Source organism: Podarcis muralis, chromosome 10 (assembly GCF_964188315.1).
Source record: "Podarcis muralis chromosome 10, rPodMur119.hap1.1, whole genome shotgun sequence".
Taxonomy (NCBI): domain Eukaryota; kingdom Metazoa; phylum Chordata; class Lepidosauria; order Squamata; family Lacertidae; genus Podarcis; species Podarcis muralis.
Window position 1 is genome coordinate 71,589,872 of NC_135664.1, and position 20,227 is coordinate 71,610,098.

Genomic DNA, 20,227 nt, shown 5'->3' on the forward strand with positions numbered 1-20,227 from the left:
GTTATTTACAGTTCCTGTCTCGGGGACTCAGACTGAGATTCTTCAGGTCTGAAGGAGGTGAGGTAACCTGGTGAGCTACTGAAAACTATGTGTGATAAGGCCGTTTTTTCAGATGCAGTGGAGAATTGGGAAATGCAAAATCATCCCTTGCAAGTGGAAGGTGAAATAAAGGCTTATACCTAGTATGATTTCTGCAAGCAGATCATCTGTTGTTGTCTGGTCAAGGGGAACAGTAACTTCCCTGTTGCTGTATTCCAAACTCCAGCAAAAACTGCTGATGTCCTGGACTCTGAGCTGAAGAACAAACTCCTAGTAAAGGTAAAGGTAAAGGTACCCCTGCCCGTACGGGCCAGTCTTGACAGACTCTGGGGTTGTGCGCCCATCTCACTTAAGAGGCCGGGGGCCAGCGCTGTCCGGAGACACTTCCAGGTCATGTGGCCAGCGTGACAAAGCTGCATCTGGCGAGCCAGAGCCGCACACGGAAACGGCGTTTACCTTCCCGCCAGTAAGCGGTCCCTATTTATCTACTTGCACCCGGGGGTGCTTTCGAACTGCTAGGTTGGCAGGCGCTGGGACCGAGCAACGGGAGCGCACCCCGCCGCGGGGATTGGAACCGCCGACCTTTCGATCGACAAGCCCTACGCGCTGAGGCTTTTACCCACAGCGCCACCCGCGTCCCCCAAACTCCTAGTACATCTGGCCAAAACCGCACCCCAGTTTTAGTACACCATACATTTAGATCCCTATTATACCGCTTTTAACAGTCACTGAGAACTCTGAGAACTGTAGTTTGTTAAGGGTGCAGAGGACTGTAGCTGTGTGAGGCCGACACCCTTTAAACTACAGTTTCCATGATCATTTGGGCGGGGAGGCATCCTGACTCATAAAGCAGTGTAAAAGTCATTTAAATGCATGGTGTGGATGTGACCCACATTTGACACATCACTGCCGGCCCAGCTGCCAATGGAATTTGAGCAGCTGGTGCCAGCCTGATGCGAAGCAAGTGTGTCACAAACGCCCGGCTGTTGATGGATGTGGTAAAGTGCCATATTTATGTGGCACAGGAGCAGGCAGAGAGGAGGGCAGGAGGGAGACTCATCTACGAGCCACGCGACTTAATACGTTGCAGGAAGTACTTAGGAAGGAATTGGAAGTGGCAAGCTGCAGAACAGGCTCCACTCACTTGCATCACCTGGGATAGCACTTCAGGAGTGGCAGCCATGATGACTGACATCTAGGATGAGGGCCTTCTCGGTAGTGGCGCCCTCCCTGTGGAACGCCCTCCCATCAGATGTCAAGGAAATAAACAACTATCCGACTTTTAGAAGACATCTGAAGGCAACCGTGTTTAGGGAAGTTTTTAATGCTTGATGTTTTGTCATGTTTTTAATTTTCTGTTGGGAGCCGCCCAGAGTGGCTGAGGAAACCCAGCCAGATGGGCGGGGTATAAATTATCATTATTATTATTGGACTAGGTGGCAGAGGTGGCAAGGCCAGGGACGTTTCGTGTTTGGGCCCCCAGAAAACATAGACCACTGGAAGATCTCCTCCATTCATTCAATTGGCCAGACAAACGTTGTTGTTGTTGTTTAGTTGTGTCCAACTCTTCGTGACCCCCTGGACCAGAGCACACCAGGCCCTCCTGTCTTCCACTGCCTCCGGCAGTTTAGTCAAACTCATGCTGGTAGCTTCGAGAACACTATCCAACCATCTCGTCCTCTGTCGTCCCCTTCTCCTTGTGCCCTCCATCTTTCCCAACATTAGGGTCTTTTCCAGGGAGTCTTCTCTTCTCATGAGGCGGCCAAAGTATTGGAGCCTCAGCTTCAGGATCTGTCCTTCCAGTGAGCACTCAGGGCTGATTTCCTTCAGAATGGAGAGGTTTGATCTTCTTGCAGTCCATGGGACTCTCCAGCACCAGAATTCAAAAGCATCCATTCTTCGGCGATCAGCCTTCTTTATGGTCCAGCTCTCACTTCCATACATCACTACTGGGAAAACCATAGCTTTAACTATACGGACCTTTGTTGGCAAGGTGATGTCTCTTACAGACCCATAATAATGACTATTATCTACATATTTAGTTATTATTACATTCCTTTAAATTTGCTTTCCTTAAAAGCACTGTGCTAATAAAAGAAATCGATAGAAGCATAAAGCAAGATGACTAAAGCATATATCTTTCTTTTTAAACAAGTTCCTAAATAGCTAGCAAGCAACCATAAAAGCTTTCAAAAGCCACCCGTCTTCCTCATATATATGTTCCTGAGTGATTTTGAGGCAATCAGCTTAACCTACCTCACACAGTTGTGGTGTGAATAAAATGGAAAACAGGAAGAGTAATGGTATCGGCTGCTTTATGTTTCAGAGAGTTAGATCTTGTTTTTACAATGAATGGCGAGGTGGAAAACTTGAAAATAAATTGATACCTCTCTGTCTCGACATCTTCATTTTTATTTTTCCCTCAAAAGCTGTTGTGGTATGTTAGTGTGTGAGAGAAAGACCTGGATCAGGACCTCATCCCCCATTTTGCCACCTTAAATAGTCCACTGTAGCTGTGAACCATTCAGGGAAAGAGGGGAGACAGACACACACCTGTATTGTACCTGTCTTTCTCCTATCCCAGGGGTCTGCAACCCGCGGCTCCGGAGCCACATGTGGCTCTTTTACACCTTTGTCGCGGCTCCGGGGCAGATACTAGTGAGGGGGGGAGGTGCATTGTGCGCCCCGACACTCCCCACTGTGGCGGGCGCTGCACTGGCTGTGACGTCGCATGGGGGTGGTGCGTGCGTTAGTCACGCACCGTTCCGACGTCACCTTCCCGGTTTTGCGGCTCCCAGTTTTTTTCCCTTCGGAAACGGGTCCAAGTGGCTCTTTTTGTCTTAAAGGTTGCAGACCCCTGCCCTATCCTATGCTGCTAATAGCAGCCTGGGGGGGGGGGGGGAAATAAGTTAAAACAGGAAATCGTACAAGGGAAATACCGTATTTTTTGCTCTAATGGACTCACTTTTTCCCTCCTAAAAAGTAAGGGGAAATGTGTGTGCGTCTTATGGAGCGAATGCAGGCTGCGCAGCTATCCCAGAAGCCAGAACAGCAAGAGGGATCGCTGCTTTCGCTGCGCAGCGATCCCTCTTGCTGTTCTGGCTTCTGAGATTCAGAATATTTTTTTTCTTGTTTTCTTCCTCCAAAAAGTCTTGTGGTCTGGTGCGTCTTATAGAGCGGAAAATACGGTAAATAGCTCCTCTTCCCCACAGCGCCAGGGCCTCGTTCCGAATCAGGGCCTTCCCACCACTGCATTTCCTGTAAGACAAACGCAGCAGGAGATGTGATCACAGGTTCCCCATGGTGGCACCTCTTAGCTTGGCCCAGAGAGACAGACAAGACAGCCAGATCGGGGTGCATGGATTTAACCTCTGTGGCATGTCTGGAAAACAGGTTTTGTAGGGGGTTTTGGTGCTTAAAAAACCCTGCAAAACCTGCTTATCAGAAGCAAGAGTAGCAAAACAGAAATGCGTGTGTACACTGCCTTTGGCTCTGGGTGCCTCCAGTTTCAACAAGCCAGGAATACCTCCCTAAACACACAAAAAAGAGGCCTTAGCGCCTGAAGCTGGGTTTCAAAAGGAGAGCCTTATTGCCTTCAGAAGGCTAATGAAGAGAAACATCACCAAACTTCTTCCAGTTCCCTGGCTATGGGGCAACCACGGAGAAGGCCCTGTTCTTAACGCCCTTATCGATCCTCACAGTAAAAGAAAATGTGGGGTTCTAGAAGGGGAAGAGGTCTCCTGAGTTACAGCTTGGTCAAATGTTAGGGATAAACATTTTGGAGCTGGCTGACCTGACTGGAAGAATCCTCGATCAGAAAGAGGAGGAAACACAAGAAGATTGGAAGAAATTTAAAGAATATTTAGCTAGGTATTGTAATATAAGATATTAAGAAATTCCTAGAAGTAACAGATTAGGCTGAGGGATAGAAAAAGATTAATAATAGTGAATATTATGGATTACAACAGGAAGTAAAGATAAGAAATTTGTATTTGAAAAAAAGATATTGGTGTTATAAATATGAAATTGGGAACTGCTAAATAAGTGATATGATGAAACTCAGATTGGAGGGTGTCAAGGAAGTCTTTTAGCAATGTAAATATACCAGGAAACAAGAAGAAATAATTCTTTTGTTTTTTGTTTTTATTGCTGTTATGTTTTTATGTTGCGTTAAGTGTAATGCTTTTCTTTTGTGTTTATGTCTATGTGTTATAAGAGAAAACCAATTTTTTTTGGAAAAAACAAACAAACAAATGTTAGGGATAAAGGGGAGGGGTCCCGAACTCAGTTTCCGAGAGTAATTCCCACCAGAAGGGCTGCCACGTTTCCACATGGGAATGGCCTTGTTTTCTGCTGTTCCAGAAGGGAGGATTCGAACCAATGGATTCAAATTACAAGGAAATTCAGACTCACCTTCCTGATGGTTAAGAGCTGTTTGACAGCAGGACGGGCTCCCTCAGAAGGTGGTGGACTCTCCTTTGTTGGAGGTTTCTGAGCAAAGGTTGGATGGTCATCAGTCATAGATTCTCCAGCTGCTGATTCCTATGTCGCAGGGGGTTGGACTAGATGACATTTGGGGATCCCTTCCCACTTTACAATTCTATGATTCCATCCCCGCTGCTGCCCAACAGCCTATCAGTGTTATGATAGCAATAGCTTACTTTTACCAGCATTTAGGTTGGGCAGCTGGCCTGGACCTCAGATGGCCAGGCTGCAACCTCAATTCATCCAAAAGGTCTCTTAAAATCGCGACTTTAACACAATGCATTTAAGACTTTGCTTTCTGCTCTGAGTCAGTAGCAGTTCTTCCCAAACTGATATAGTATTTTATTTTATGCTTTTTAAATGTGTTTGTAGGAGGCCGTGTGTGTGTGTGTTATTGATTTGCTTTTGCATTATGTACAGTGGTACCTCGGGTTACAGACGCTTCAGGTTACATACGCTTCAGGTTATAGACTCTGCTAACCCAGAAATAGTGCTTCAGGTTAAGAACTTTGCTTCAGGATGAGAACAGAAATCGTGCTCCGGCGGCGCGGTGGCAGCAGGAGGCCCCATTAGCTAAAGTGGTGCTTCAGGTTAAGAACAGTTTCAGGTTAAGAACGGACCTCCGGAACGAATTAAGTACTTAACCCGAGGTACCACTGTATTTTCTCATATTGCATTTTTGCCACTGAATCTGAAGCACACTTGCAAGAGGCCTAGGTTTCCAAAACAAGACCTTCAGAAAAAGAAGGAAACCCTACTTTCTTATCCTAGACCCAGGTTCTGGGACGGACGACATGTGCTCAGTGACCCTCTTTTTGCCAATCAATCAGGAGACGTAGAGAGGAATTAGATCACTCTGCTATTTATTTATTTACTGCATTTATATCACCGCCTTTTTCTCCAAGGAACTCAAGGTGGGGTTCACAGTTCTCTCCTAGAATCATAGTTGAAAAGGGTCCTGAGGGTCATCTAGTCCAACCCCCTGCCATGCAGGAAACTTTTCCCCAGCATGGAGCTCGAACCCAGGATCATGAGATATTAAAAGAGTCTTGTGGGGGCTTAGTTCAGGCATAGGCAACCTCGGTCCTCCAGATGTTTTGGGACTACAATTCCCATAGAATAGAATTTATTATTTATACCCCGCCCATCTGGCTGGGTTTCCCCAGTCACTCTGGGCGGCTTCCAACAAAGTATTAAAATTCAGCAGTCTGTTAAACATTAAAAGCTTCCCTAAACAGGGCTGCCTTCAGATGTCTTCTAAAAGTCTGGAAGTTGTTGTTCTCTTTGACATCTGGTGGGAGGGCGTTCCACAGGGCGGGTGCCACCACCGAGAAGGCCCTCTGCCTGGTTCCCTGTAACCTCACTTCTCACAGTGAGGGAACCGCCAGAAGGCCCTCGGTGCTGGACCTCAGTGTCCAGGCAGAACAATGGGGGTGGAGACGCTCCTTCAGGTATACTGGACCGAGGCCGTTTATGGCTTTCAAGGTCAGCACCAACACTTTGAATTGTGTTCGGAAACGTACTGGGAGCTAATGTAGGTCTTTCAAGACTGGTATGTGGTCTCGGCGGCCGCTCCCAGTCACCAGTCTAGCTGCCGCATTTTGAATTAGTTGTAGTTTCCGGGTCACCTTCAAAGGTAGCCCCACGTAGAGCGCATTGCAGTAGTCCAAGTGGGAGATAACCAGAGCATGCACCACTCTGGGCAGATGGTCTGCGGGCAGGTAAGGTCTCATCCTGCATACTAGATGGAGCTGATAAACAGCTGCCCTGGACACAGAGTTAACCTGCGCCTCCATGGACAGCTGTGAGTCCAGAATGACTCCCAGGCTGCGCACCTGGTCCTTCAGGGGCACAGTTGCCCCATTCAGGACCAGGGAGTCCCCCACACCCACCCGCCCCCTGTTCCCCTAAAACAGTACTTCTGTCTTGTCAGGATTCAACCTCAATCTGTTAGCCGCCATCCATCCTCCAACTGCCTCCAGATGTTCACACAGGACCTTCACTGCTCTTTCAGGTCTACTGGGCTGAGGCCATTTAGGGCTTTCAAGGTCAGCACCAACACTTTGAATTGTGCTCGGAAACGTACTGGGAGCCAATGTGGGTCTTTCAGGACCAGTGTTATGTGGTCTCGGCGGCCGCTCCCAGTCACCAGTCACCAGTCTGGGTGCCGCATTCTGGATTAGTTGCAGTTTCCGGGTCACCTTCTAAGGTAGCCCCACATAGAGCGCATTGCAGTAGTCCAAGCGGGAGATAACCAGAGCATGCACCACTCTGGAGAGACAGTCTGTGGGCAGGGAGGGTCTCATCCTGCGTACCAGATGGAGCTGGCAGACAGCTGCCCTGGACACAGAACTGACCTGCGCCTCCCATCATCCCTGACCACTGGTCCTCTTAGCTAGGGATCATGGGATTTGCCTCTGCCTGGCTCAGTTGGTAGAGCACGACAACCCTGTGCGATAGGTCAGGAAGAGAGGCTGTGACCATCCATCACCTTCATGGCCTAGTGGTGGAGATTCGAACCCTGATCTCTCCCAGGTCCTAGTCGCACACTCCAACCACCGCACCACCACTGGCTCTCAGTTAATGAAAACAGGCTCCGGGCCTCAAGCCCGCCATTTGTGGAGTGCCGCCCTGCAAAGCGCTCTGCACATGCTCAGATGCCCTCACCACCCAGGGCCGAGCAGTCAGACATGAACCTCCGCCTGGAGAAATGGTTAGGTGGGCTTAATTTAAAAAGCCAGGCCCTGAGGGGGCGGGCGGGAAGCGGGGTCTCGAACCCTCGACGGGCCGAACCAGTCGGCGGGCCTAAGAACGCGGCCAGCCTTCTCCTTCGCCTCAGCTGCCCGACTTCGCCTCAGGCCCGGCGGACTACACCTCCCGGCATGCCGAGCGGCGAGGGAGGCGGGCTTGCGGGGCGGGGCCCGGCGCGTCTCTCGGCGTCACGCGGGACCGCGTCCAATCCGGAGCGGGCTGTTCGGTGAGGTCACTGTGGGTGACGTCAGGGGTCCGGAGAGAGGCTTCGGCAGAGCCGAGGCAGCGGCCGGAGCAGGAGCAGCAATCCGGGAGCGGGAGGGCGCAGGAAGCTGTGAGGGGGGTCAGGAAGCTGAGGCTGAGGAGAGACGCCGAGGAGGGGGGGAAGCCCGCGGGGCAGGAAGAGCCGGCTCGTGAAGGGAGGGGCCGCGGAGGCGAGAAGGGCTCGGGCGGCGGGGGGGGGGGGGAGAGGCCTCCGCGCAGGCGCAGAGCGGGGCTCGGACCCCCACCTCCTGAAGCGCCCCCCCAGCGGAAAAGGGGTCCTGACAGGACAAGAGAGGCAGCTCCAGACTCCGCCCGGGAGGGGCCGCCGGCCGGGGGGCCACCATGTCCTCCCCCAGCCCGGGCAAGAGGCGGATGGACACCGACGTGGTCAAGCTGTATCCTTACCTGGAGAGTGGGGGGGGGGTTGTGTGAGGGGGGGGCGGCGAAGGCAGGTAAAACGGGGGGCAGCCCCCCATTCTGGAATGTATTGGGGAGCAAGGCACAGACACCCCCCCACCACACACACACTTGAGGGGCAGTTAGTGAGAGGCAGGACTAAGGAGATAAAGGAAGACTTTGTTGGAATGGTTGGGGGGCAGGGAGAGAGAGGGGGCCCCCCTCAAAAAAACTGGACTGGGGGTCTTAAATAGAACTTCATATTGGGGGGTGGGGGTCTAGAGAATAGGTTTCCTTCTTCCACCAGGCCAAGGAATGATGGGGTGAAAGCAGGGACTTTTTGGGGGTGGGTGGGGGGCAGTGCCCTCCACTTGCTGAAGACGAATGCCTATTCCATCGCAGAGAATAGATGCACGGTTATTGTTTCTGTTCTGCTTTGCTTCTCTCCCTTTCCCTGCCTCCGGTTCCAGGTGAGGGGCGCAGAATTGCGGACCCCTTGGAACTGAGGAGTGTACAAAGGCTTTCCTGGAATATGGGGGTCCGGGAGGAAAAGCCCTTCCCTCTCCTTTTCACCAGCAGGAGAATGGAATTATTCTCAGCACCACCCATTAGAAGAAAGCAGCCTTCTCCAGAGTAAGATGTTGAGAATAGGGTTGGAGAGCGAGGGCACCCCAATAATCTCAGGGGAGGGGAAGAGACTTGCAACTCCTGGAGAGTAGTAAATTCTAGCAGCTCCAGGTGATTTTATTTTTTTGTTCTTGTTGGGCTCTAGGAAATGGGGGGAGGAGAGAGATGAGGCACCCCAGGTATAGACAGAGCTACATCTTTTATTCCTTCCCCCCCAAAACCCCAACAACACCATCATACCATTGAAGGGATATCTCATTTTTAGGTAAAATGAGGCCTTCAGACACCCCCCTTTGAGAAATGAGAAGAACACAGTTGTTGACTTTTCATTCTAGTATTTTTTTAATGGGGGGTTCAGGAACTCATTCCCTACCCTCCTCTTCCTTGCCCCCAAATATAGACCTCTTCGAATCCGTTCTTTCTTCTCTCTCCCCAAAGAAACTGGTTCTTTTGGCGGATGGGGGGGGGCTGTAGAGGCCTGTGTCTGAAGCCAGACTCTCTTGGGGTAATCAGGACCCCTTGTTGCCTTCAATAAATAAATCCCCTTTGTCTTGGGAGAGGAATCCCAAAATATTTTCGTAGGGAAACAATATAGGCAGTGGGGGGGAAAGCACTTATTCTCTGTCTGCCTCGCTAATGATTGTGACCAGAGTCAGTGCTCCCCCCTTTCAGGTATTGTGACAATGCCTGAATAATAATACAACTCCCTCTACACACACTGAATCGGATGTGCTCTCTTTCCCCCTCCCCAACCAGAATTAATACATGCTTTGTGGGGGGGGGGGGGCAATGGGCCACATTTAGCTGGGGAGAGAAGGGAGGCTAGTTGTTGACAGTTAGCAATCCAGTGATCAGCTTCTGGTGGTGTGTTACTATTTACTCAATCCAGTTTTAGTCTGCTGTTCGGGAAGCTTCTGATGGCAGCTGGGGGGGGGGACGGTTAATGCGGGTGGGAGCACCTGGAGAACAACATTGAAGTAGTAATAGTGGAGAAAAAGAATCGAAATGCCGTAGAAACCCATTTTTCCTTTTTTGTGCTGCTGGTTTTGTTTATGTAACACTTCAGTTCCGTGAAGATTTTCCTTTTATCCCTTCGTAAAGGATCTGTTTTTGTTTTCCAAATTACGTTTTGTTCTTGCCTCTCAGTAGAATGTTACCTTGTCCCTGTCTGCATATTTGAAGATTGTGAAGCTTCTGAAATAGTGCAGTGAATTTGCGTATAGAATAGGTTTATTAATAGTTCTGTTTATTAGGTGGTGGGGAGGGAAGGAGGAGATGGGTTGGCGTTGACATAGCCAACTTAAATGCATTCAGATATGTTTATTGAATGTGTTAACCTCCCCCAGGAGAATTTAACCGGGAAGGAATTAACTATGTAGAAGGGTGAGAGGGTTACAAATAGCATTTAGTTTCCAGAGATAAACAAACTTGTTTAGATTAGGCCTGCTGGGGTGAAATTATTATAGTCAATTGTTGACGCTGCACAGCGAGTTCCCCAGTCTCTTGCTTAGCTGTCTGTCTGTACATTTTTAAAAGCACAAAGCCTGTGTTTGATAACTGTCTATAGATTCCCCCTTTAAAAATGTTGTTTTTAATAAATAGGAAGTGGCTTGTGATTGCTGTGGAATCAAAGCTATTTTTATCCTCGGCTTCACTTGCATATGCATGACATATCCTTCCTCGGATACAAACTTCATTCGATGGTTAATTTTTACTGGTTTGAGGGGAGGCTAGATAGAACTCCAGCTGTTCAGTGACAAAAAAAAAAGAAGAGAGATTCTCATTATATATAAATTTTGAAAAGGCAGCCGGATTATGGAGCGATGAGGCCCACTGTGACCTCCTGGTAGTGTATCCTTTTTCTTTTTTGCCTCCCCCACCCCCACTTTCTCTTCACTTGGTAGCTGGCATGTTGAAAGATCATAGCATTTTAGGAGACAAAGAGCAGGGGTTGTTTTTCTTAAAAAAAATGACTTCATTTGGCTTATTGGTACTGTGGTTGCTGTTTAATTTGATGGTGGATAGGAGAACAGCGAATAGCCTGGCATTCCTCTCCGGTTCATGGTTAGCTGCCGATCCTTCTGTTTGACAAAAGAAACAAACTAAACGGCTAAAAAAAGACCTCAAACCAGAGTTCTTATGATCATTCCTGGTATTTTAAGTGATGTGGACTCACTGTGTCCTGTGAGTGTGATGAACAAATAGGTCTTTTTGTTTCCTGTGGCTTTCCTTCGGCATCTGTACAGTCAGTGTTTTGGGTATGCAGGCCACAGCAACTGTGACCCAGCCTAGTCCTCGCTGTTTACTTGGAAGTCGTGTTGCTTTCATTGGGGGGGATTGCTCCCAAGTCATTTTGTGCTTAGGAGAGCAGCCTTAATTTATGTATGAAGTTTGCTCACTGGAATCTAGAGGCGGAGGGGAGCCCAGCGCACCTTCTGGTGGCCTCCAGTAGAGGAGATGCCTCTTTCCTCAACTTGTGTCCCTTGTATGCTGCCGCTTCTTGTAGGACTGCGTCTCCTGCTTTCAAAGTACCTCTTCGCCTCTCATCTTGATTTTCAGCCTCTGACTAACTTGGGGATATAGGGTGGGGAGCGAAGGCATGGCCCCACAGAAAGTGTCTGCAGCTGTCGACTTAACTGCTCTGACAGGTTTGGTGGGGTGGTGGTGGTGCTGCTGCTGTCGTTCCCCCACCCCTTGTTTTGGCCTTGTGCACTCACATCTGTGCAACCCAGAGAGGGAGAGGTTGGTTGGCCAATGTCCTGTGTTACATGGGTGAGTTGTTAGCATGCCTAGCTAGAAAGAAATGAGCCTCCTCTTGGTAATTGCATGACGGTGATCTGAAACTCTGAGTCACTCGGTTGGTTTTTTGGACGCTTCTCTAAACATTGTGCAAACCTTTGAAAGAAGTGAGAAGCTTGTGTGTGTTGCATTTCAACCTTGTGGGGCGAATCGCAGCTCCAGCCTTTTTTTTTTGGTCTTTGCTGACTTGTTGTTGAGTTCCTTTCTTGCACTGCAGAGTTACTAATAGAATGTGTTGGGGGGTTTTTAATATAAAAAACAACGGCAACTCTCAACACCTTTCTAGTCCTGGCTAGGGTGCCTTTCCTAAATCTCCAAGAACTGGCATCAATGACCTTAGTGTGTGATCTTTTTAAAGTTCCAAATCTGGAGGGACGCCTCTCTCCTCTTTCTAGCCCCCCCCCTTTATTTATTTTTTTAATGGTTCTTAGCTTCCCTTCTTGCTCCGGAGCAACCCAGGGACTGCTTGTTTTGGAAAAGTCTTTGCAGGCAAAAGGCCTCCGGACAGAGCCTGCGAGTCAGCCGATTGGCTGTTCTGTTACTACCCGGAAACCGAGGCTTGGGCGGAGCAACCCAAACAGCTGATGGAGTGTGTGACAAGAGTGTGTTTATATTCAGGAGCGTGGGGGCTGGGAAGGGGGAGGCCTGGGCTGGAAGGCGTTGGAGACGGAGAGAGAGAGCGGGACAATCTGTGCCGGGTCAAGGGGTTGCTTGGCGCAGGAAAGGAAGAAAAGTGTCCTGCAAGCAAAAGGAGGTCGCTGTTAATCCAAACTCACGTTAATCCGAGGGACATGACTGGCTGCCAGGGGTGGGACAGGGTTTGGTTTCTCCACCGCCCCCCCCGCCCCCCCCGGTTTGCAGTGGTTTTTGAGGCAGTCTAAAGTTTGGGCTGAAGGACAGTTCAGCAGTTTACTCTTAACAATCTAAATTACCTCTGGGTCACATCAGTAGTGTGCCTTTAACTTCCCCAGTCTGAACCAGCACCAAGACACGGTTTATTTAGTTTGTTTTTGCCCTTCTCCTGGTGGCTCAGGCTGGTCTTTAAATATATACTGTACAGTGGTACCTCGGTTTAAGAACTTGATTCGTTCCGGAGGTCCGTTCTTAACCTGAAAATGTTCTTAACCTGAAGCACCACTTTAGCTAACGGGGCCTCCTGCAGCCGCCGCACCGCCGGAGCACGATTTCTGTTCTCACCCTGAAGCAAAGTTCTTAACCTGTAGCACTTTTTCTGGGTTAGCGGAGTCTGTAACCTGAAGCGTATGTAACCTGAAGCCTATGTAACCCGAGGTACCACTGTATATATATTTGGCCTCGTTGACTTGGTCACTTGCAGAGGAATCAAAACGGTCAGAGAGTTCCACAACAAATGGAAAGTTGGTGCAAGATACTGGATTTGTTTTTGCAAGCTTGAAAATGGGGCATCTAGCGTGATGCTAAGCCTGCCTCGAAAAAGGGCTAGCGCTTCTGTGGCAAAGAAGCCGTGCCACATGTGATGAAATGGAGAGGTGTGGAAGTAACTCCACACTCCTGAGCTGGCCTTGGGATATGGAAATGGGGAGGGGAGCTCACATTGGCAGCTGGGAATGTATCACTGCTTGCAGAATTATGCTGCGTTGGCTATAGAGAACCAAATTCCAGAAGAGTGGCCATGTCAAAGCCTATGAATAGAGAGATAGGATGTGGATTATGGGAGCTGGAGGCTCATGTCTCAACTCTGGGGGTAGTTTTGGACAAGACACAGTTTCTTGGTCTTGGTAACCCCCCTCCATAAAACGGGCGAGAGCGAACACACAGTTTTTGCAAGGGCAAAAGGTTGAAATGTGCTCTGGGAATCTAAAAGATTGAATAAATTACAAGCAGTGAATCCGAAAGGCTGTATAAATGGTAGTTAATATTGAATACCAAACTGCAACCAGAGGTCTTTCTGCCATGAAATCTGTATTATGTCTGATGCACCTGTGGCATCTCCAGTTCCAGCAGAATTCCCTCAGATCCTTCGCTGCAGCTTCCCCAACATCAGCGCTGTGTCCAGAAAAAGTACCTACAGCCTTGCAAAGAGAACACAGGAAACACGACACTCCATCAATTGTGTGCTTGTGTTGAGCTTGGGTGGACTAGGTCAGGGGTCTGCAACCCGCGGCTCCGGAGCCGCATGTGGCTCTTTTACACCTTTGCCGTGGCTCCGGGGCGGATACTAGAGAGGGGAGGAGGCACATTGTGCGCCCCGACACTCCCCACTGTGGTGGACGCTGTACTGGCTGTGACGTCGCATGGGGGCGGTGCGTGCATTAGTCACGCACTGTCCCGACGTCACCTTCCCACCCGCTGTCAGATCGGAGGGCAGCGGCGCGCATGCTTTAAATGTCGCAATGGTTTTGCAGCTCCCAGGTTTTTTTTTCCTTTGGAAACGGGTCCAAGTGGCTCTTTTTGTCTTAAAGGTTGCAGACCCCTGGACTAGGGAAACCTGAATTCAGATTTTGTGTATGCCACAGACTTGCTTGATAAGCTTGGGCAAGTTTTTTAGCTGCCTTTTCCTGTAATCTAAAACGCTGGTACTAATTTCACTTGGCATTTATACACTTGCGGCAGGTCAGCGTGTTGGATTAACTATAATATATACTTAAAACACGGTTTGTGGTTGTGCAGCCTAATCCTTTGCTTCTCTGCTTGGAAGTATCTCGATCAGTTAGGAACAGAGGAAGCTCTCTTCCCCCTTAGATTTCTAAGGAAGCGTGTGTGAAATATTTTGGGTGGGGTGGATGGCTCTGTCATATCTGAACTTCACAGTTCTCTAATACAGTGAGGCCTCGTTCTCTGTGAGGTGCTAAATATGTGTCTGAGTGGTATATTTCAGACCAGAAATGGTTTGAAGCTGCTCAGTACAAACAAAAACCCCTTCACATAGAAAACTACTGTTTGGGGGGAGAAGGTAGACTACAATTCTTCTACCTGATATGCTCGTTTCTTTGTGAAGGGAATCTCTTGAACGGAGAGTCACTGAGTCACGCGAGTCCCCATCTGAAATGGTACGAAATGCAATCCAGGCGGATGTTTATTGCCCTGGTGAGAACCTAGGCTAGGCTCTAGCATGAACACTGGTTGCTGCTGCATTGCCCAGGTTTGTTACATTCATCTCTTCAAGGATCTCAAGGCATACAATATCTTCCTAATCTTATCCTTGCAAACGGAGATAGGTTAAGCTGAAAGATGGTGCCAGATCTCGCTCTTCCCAGTCTATGACACTAAAATTGGGACCCATATGAAATGAAGCGAAATCTTTTTTTGCGTATTTTTAACCCATGCTGGATTATATATAGGATGAATATAAAATACACCCCCCCCAAAAAAATAATCCCATACCTGCGTAGCCCCTGCATTTAACAGCTGTTAAATTCCTGCCCAGACAACAAGGTCTTCGGTATGTACAGACTCCGATTCGTTTTGGCTTTCAAAGCTCTCAGGGTACATCCATGGCATTTAAAGCAAACAAACTGTCTGGCTTCAAAGGCAGTGTTATGCTGAAGTTTTCGGATGAACAAAGAAGCCATGGAACAGGAAGCAGTTTACTGGAAAAATAACTTATCCTGGTTGTTATAGGGTAGTCAGCTCTGGAAATCTCCTGATTCAGAATGCAAAGTTAGAAACCTGGTAGAATGCTTGTTGTTGTGTTCTCCTTTTATGAACAGATGCAAAGCTGGGGAAAGGAAAGATTGGGGGGGGGAGTCATATGTGTGAAACATCCTTTGAAGGCTTCGTCACAGTTGAGGTGTTCAGAATTAATGTTCAGATTCCCCCCACCTCCCACCCTTGTGTGGTGCTATAGTTGATTGTGGTGACACAAGATACCCCTCTTAACTCACAGTTGGAGTGAGTCACACTTTGCAATCCGGTCTTTATTTTTATTTTATCCAGGAAAATAACCATGTCACTCTGTAGCTGCAGAAAACCCCAAAGTACTCAGAATGCTGGATATGAATACCTTCCATAAACACTGGAGCCTCCATATCTCATTTTGAAAATACCGATGTTCAAATGAACTGCAATTTGCATAGGTTATATATACCAGGCAATTTTAAAAGCTTATAGTTTGTTTCATGGAACAGCCCAAGTAAGGATTTGTTTTGGTAGTTTTAATTTAAGTCATTTAAATCCATTTTTTCTTGGCCAGACACAGGCAAATCACATATAACGTGGCAAATCTTAACTGTATTATCTGAGTCGTTGTTTACAACAATATCATAAGCATTGAACACCATTTCACAGAGGGACAGCTGTGATTAAAAATTCATATTTTTAATCTGCAATTAATGAGTTGCCTGAGCATGTTGATTAATTGCTTATGTGATATCCGCTGTGCATAAACGATAGCTTTCCAAGATCTTACCTTGTTGCTTTCAGAAATAAACTTACTAGGCTGTGCAGAGTTCCTTGCTTGTGTGGAAGGCACAGGGCTTTGATTTTAAATTCACTGTCTCATTGTTGCTTTGTCAGTTTGATTGCATAGCCCATTGAAGCTTAGTCTTGTAACACAGACTTGAAAGAGTGCTGCATCTACTTATAATATCATTAAAATGGTTATGTGGTGCTGGAGCTGCCTAATATGAATTGGCTTAGAACAGCTTGCAATACAAGGCCTTAGCAAGCTTTTCATTCTGGTCTGTCTTATAATAAGGGCTTGTTTGTGTGGATTCAACTTAATTAACCAGTAGAGCTGAAAGCAAGAACTGAGTTAGCGCAATTAATGCATTAAGCAGATTTCAGAGATATGAAATCTGTTGGGTTTTTGTGGTTTTTTAAAAAAACCAGTTGGAATTGAAGGGTCTCTAGCTAAGACGTTACTCACTGAAAGAGTTGCACAGCTCAAGTTGAACAATGTTTGCTGTGAACCACCCTGGGATCTACAAATGAAAGGAAGTATACAAACTTAATAAATAATAATCATAATAACAAGTAATTGCAGATTGGTCTCAAAATACATGACCACTAATATCCTAATATTCTTTCTAGTGGATGGGTTGAAAGCTGGCTTGACCAAACAGTATTTTTACCCTGTTGTCTTATTATTATGCATTAAGAATTAACATGCCGGGTCTAACCACTCACCGACTTGTTGGCAGATGATGACTTTGAGAGGCTCACATGCAAGATGTGGTGGCAGCACCAGACTCCTGTCTCTTGGTAAGCAGAGATGTAAAGAAAGCCTGCCATTTTCTGTTTGCATTTACTGGGGCCAGAAGCTGTCTGCAGATCCATCCCTTGGTGTTTTCTTTTCTAAGCGAGTGGTGGTCAGGCATCTTCCAAGGAACGATTCGGAAGCTTGTTGGGGGCGCGTTGGCAAGGTCACTTAAGTCAGGAAGCTTCTCCGAAAGAGAGACTTGTTGTCCATGCAGTGCCCTATTGCCTTTGAGCTAGAATTTGGATTATTCCGTGGTGTAGCCATTCCTTTATCAAACTGAGGACGAGGGTGAGTCCCTGGGGGAAGGGAGTTGTTCCATTCTGCTGTGCTCACAAACATGGTCATGGGCAATGGAGACAGGACAGATTCCTGGTGAATAATGCAGTGGATTGCCCTGGGTGCCACAGAGAAGCGAGTAGTGCTGATAAGAACAAGCAGAAAAGTTTGGACTCGTGGCTTAGTGGGTGAAGTGGAGACCAGTTCTGCTTTAGCGTGTTCTGGTATTACCTGTATGGCTGCTGAAAACTAGGAAAGACCGAACTGGAATCAAATAGCTTGGAATGGAGACAGTTAAGTCCAAGTCTCATTGATTAAACAGATCAAGTGCGCTGTTACCTTACCATTAAAAAAATAAATCATTCAATTACCCATTTTTTAAAAAGCTGTGCTGCTCAGAGCCCTTATACCAGTTGGGCTCTGGTTACGATGCGAGATCTGCCTCTAAGCTTGTAAAGCAGGGGTGCCCAAACTTTTTCCAAAGAGGGCCACATTTGATGAAGTGAACATGCGTGAGGGCCGACCAAAGTTGTGGGGTTTTTTTTTTAGGATTTTACCCCAGAACATATACTGCCACGGGATTAAATCGACCAGCGGGCCGGATTAGGCCCCTAAAACAGACTTTGGACATACCTGTTGTAAATCATTTGAAGTTGGCTGTGTCGATGACTTTGCAGCTCAATCAAACTGCCCTCTCCTGATGGACCTAGTGACTTCGGCAGCCGCTGCTCCTTAAGAGGGCACTCACTACCTTAAAGGTAAAGGGACCCCTGATCATTAGGTCCAGTCGTGGCTGACTCTGGGGTTGCGGCGCTCATCTCTCTATATTGGCCAAGGGAGCCGGCATACAGCTTTCGCGTCATGTGACCAGCATGACTAAGCCGCTTCTGGCGAACCAGAGCAGCGAACGGAAATGCCGTTTACCTTCCCGCCGGAGCGGTACCTATTTATCTACTTGCACTTGGACGTGCTTTCGAACTGCTAGGCTGGCAGGAGCAGGGACCGAGCAACGGGAGCTCACCCCGTCGCGGGGATTCGAACCGCCGACCTTCTGATCGGCAAGACCTAGGCTCTGTGGTTTACCCACAGCGCCACCCGCGTCCCACTCACTACCTTGCCTGTGTATAAACACGAGTTCTGAAGCAGTGTTGGGAATTATTAAAAAAACAGTTTAATACGAGTTAGAATGACCCACTCCGTGGAAGCATTTGTCTCGCATCTCTTTAGGGTCTCTGTATTGCGTTTCATTGCCCGTGAAACTTCAGAGGTAACATCCTCTTTAAGTCCCGGGACCTGATTGCAAAGCTCAGCGGCTTGGCTTCTGTTATTGCTAATGTAGCTGTGTTAAGGTGGGGGGGAATGGGGGGGCGGGTGAGAGAAGAGAGGGGGGAAATAGCTGAGCTCACTAAAGAGAGACTCCTGAAAGGCCTATTCATGAAAGTGAGGCCTTGAAGTTTTCTCTGTCCTTGCCCTGTTGCTATTATGGTGGCTTTTCCCATGCCTCGCATAATGATGCTGGAGTGGTTTTGCTAAGGCGCTCTCTTGCTCTCAGGCTGCGGATGTCAAACGGCTTTGCCAGCCCCAGCACCAATAGCCGGGGCACGGTCACAGTGTGGTGACCTTTGGTCAACAATATGGTAAGGTTTTTGAAGCACTAGAGGGTTTTCAGGGGGGAGAGATTTCTAGAAAAGAGTAGTTTAGACTCCCATCATTGTGGGTACCCAAGTAAGATAGGGCTGCGTCTGCCAGAGCTTATAAGCTGAACCATTGTTCTACCAGTGGTAATTGGGGGGCCCCAAGTTGATCATTAATCTGAAGGCCTGGGTGCCAGAACAGCACTTTTTTCAAGTGCTGTGTGCCCTTGGCTCTCATTAATTGGGGGTGGGGGTGGGAGGACTCTAGGCAGGACTGTGCCCATAGCAGATCTTAATGTGATATTGTCACAGTTGATCTAGAGAACAAGGGAGCAATAACAAGGTGAAATGAAATTGCATTTGTATGTGTGTGTTGTTTTTAAGTGGTCCTGTTCGGGAATGTGCAGGTTTTCAAGCTATATACATATTTTGTTCACCAGGCCAGATTGAAAGATGGTGACTGCTTAACTAAAACGTACTTCCCATGTAGCTAAAGATAAAGGGACCCCTGACCATTAGGTCCAGTCGCGAAGGACTCTGGGGTTGCGGCGCTCATCTCGCTTTATTGGCCGAGGGAGCCGGCGTACAGCTTCCGGGTCATGTGGCCAGCATGACTAAGCCGCTTCCGGCGAACCAGAGCAGCGCATGGAAACGCCGTTTACCTTCCCGCCAGAGCGGTCCCTATTTATCTACTTGCACTTTAATGTGCTTTCAAACTGCTAGGTTGGCAGGAGCAGGGACCGAGCAACGGGAGCTCACCCCGTCGCGGGGATTTGAACTGCCGACCTTCTGATACCAAGTCCTAGGCTCTGTGGTTTAACCCAAAATGCCACCCGTGTCCATCCGTCCCCAATGTAGCCAGAGATACTAATATACAGTATTGGCCCAAATATAAGCCGCACTCGCCCCCCCCCCCAATTCTGACAGTGAAAAGTTAAAGTGCGGCTTATATTTGCGATCTTACGCTGCCGGGAAGGCGGCGTTTCTCCCCCCCAAAAGGAAGCAGCCCGGAGTGTGGGGCAATGGCGGCAGTCCGCCGGCCGCTCTCAAGCCTCCCCCGGCACCGGCTTGTGGAGGGAGTGCTGGGAGGCGGTAGTGTTAGAAGGTGAGTGTGCAGCACACTCGGAAGCCGCCGCCCCACCCCTCCGCTGGCCCCCCGTCAGGGTGGTAGAGCCGGGAGATGGGCCGCACCCCCAAATAAGCCTTGAATATTAAAGATGCGGCTTATTTGCGGGTGCGTCTTATATTCGGGCCAGTACGGTATTTGATAATCTAAGGTAGTGAACTGAATGCAAATAGTTTGGCTTGTAAGAACGCCCAGTAGCCTCAAGAGCTGGAGATTTGGGGTCGTCAATTGCCCTTGCTTAAATACAGAAAAAATGATGACACATTATTAAGCTTTGTGCAAGTTCACGATAAAGAAATGGGGAGTGTTGCAACCCTTACAACCCCAGGTACTGCTTGTGAGTAGCGATAATAACTTGAGTCAGAAAGCTGGGTTACAGTACTCGTTTCTCCTCCAAAACAGCATTGGGTGGGGGGCAAGACCAAGGTTTCAGGGTGTCTCTGTGTGATGGGGTGACTTGGGCAGGCAGCCCCCACTCACCTTGCATCATCTCGGAAGTAAGTCGACCCATTTCCTCTGTGGACTTGCTGCCAAGTGAAGTCTCAAGAGTGCGTATCTGTAGCAAAATTCCCACAAGGTTTTCCCACGTTGCTAGAAATCAAAGCTGAGGACTCAGGTTTTGTGCTTCCTGTAGCCTTTGCTCCGGGGGTG

At 48.4% G+C, this 20,227-nt stretch overlaps 1 protein-coding gene across 1 annotated transcript in view; it reads left to right on the forward strand.

Annotated features, from left to right (window-relative positions):
* The first annotated feature begins 7,549 nt into the window (after positions 1–7,549).
* UBE2H (ubiquitin conjugating enzyme E2 H) overlaps positions 7,550–20,227 on the forward strand; it is a 71,139-nt gene continuing 58,461 nt past the window's right edge. Inside the window, exon 1 of the mRNA XM_028747810.2 lies at positions 7,550–7,934. Within this exon, the coding sequence (XP_028603643.1) occupies positions 7,882–7,934 (53 nt within the window). The 5' untranslated portion in view covers positions 7,550–7,881. The remainder of the gene's footprint in view (positions 7,935–20,227) is intronic.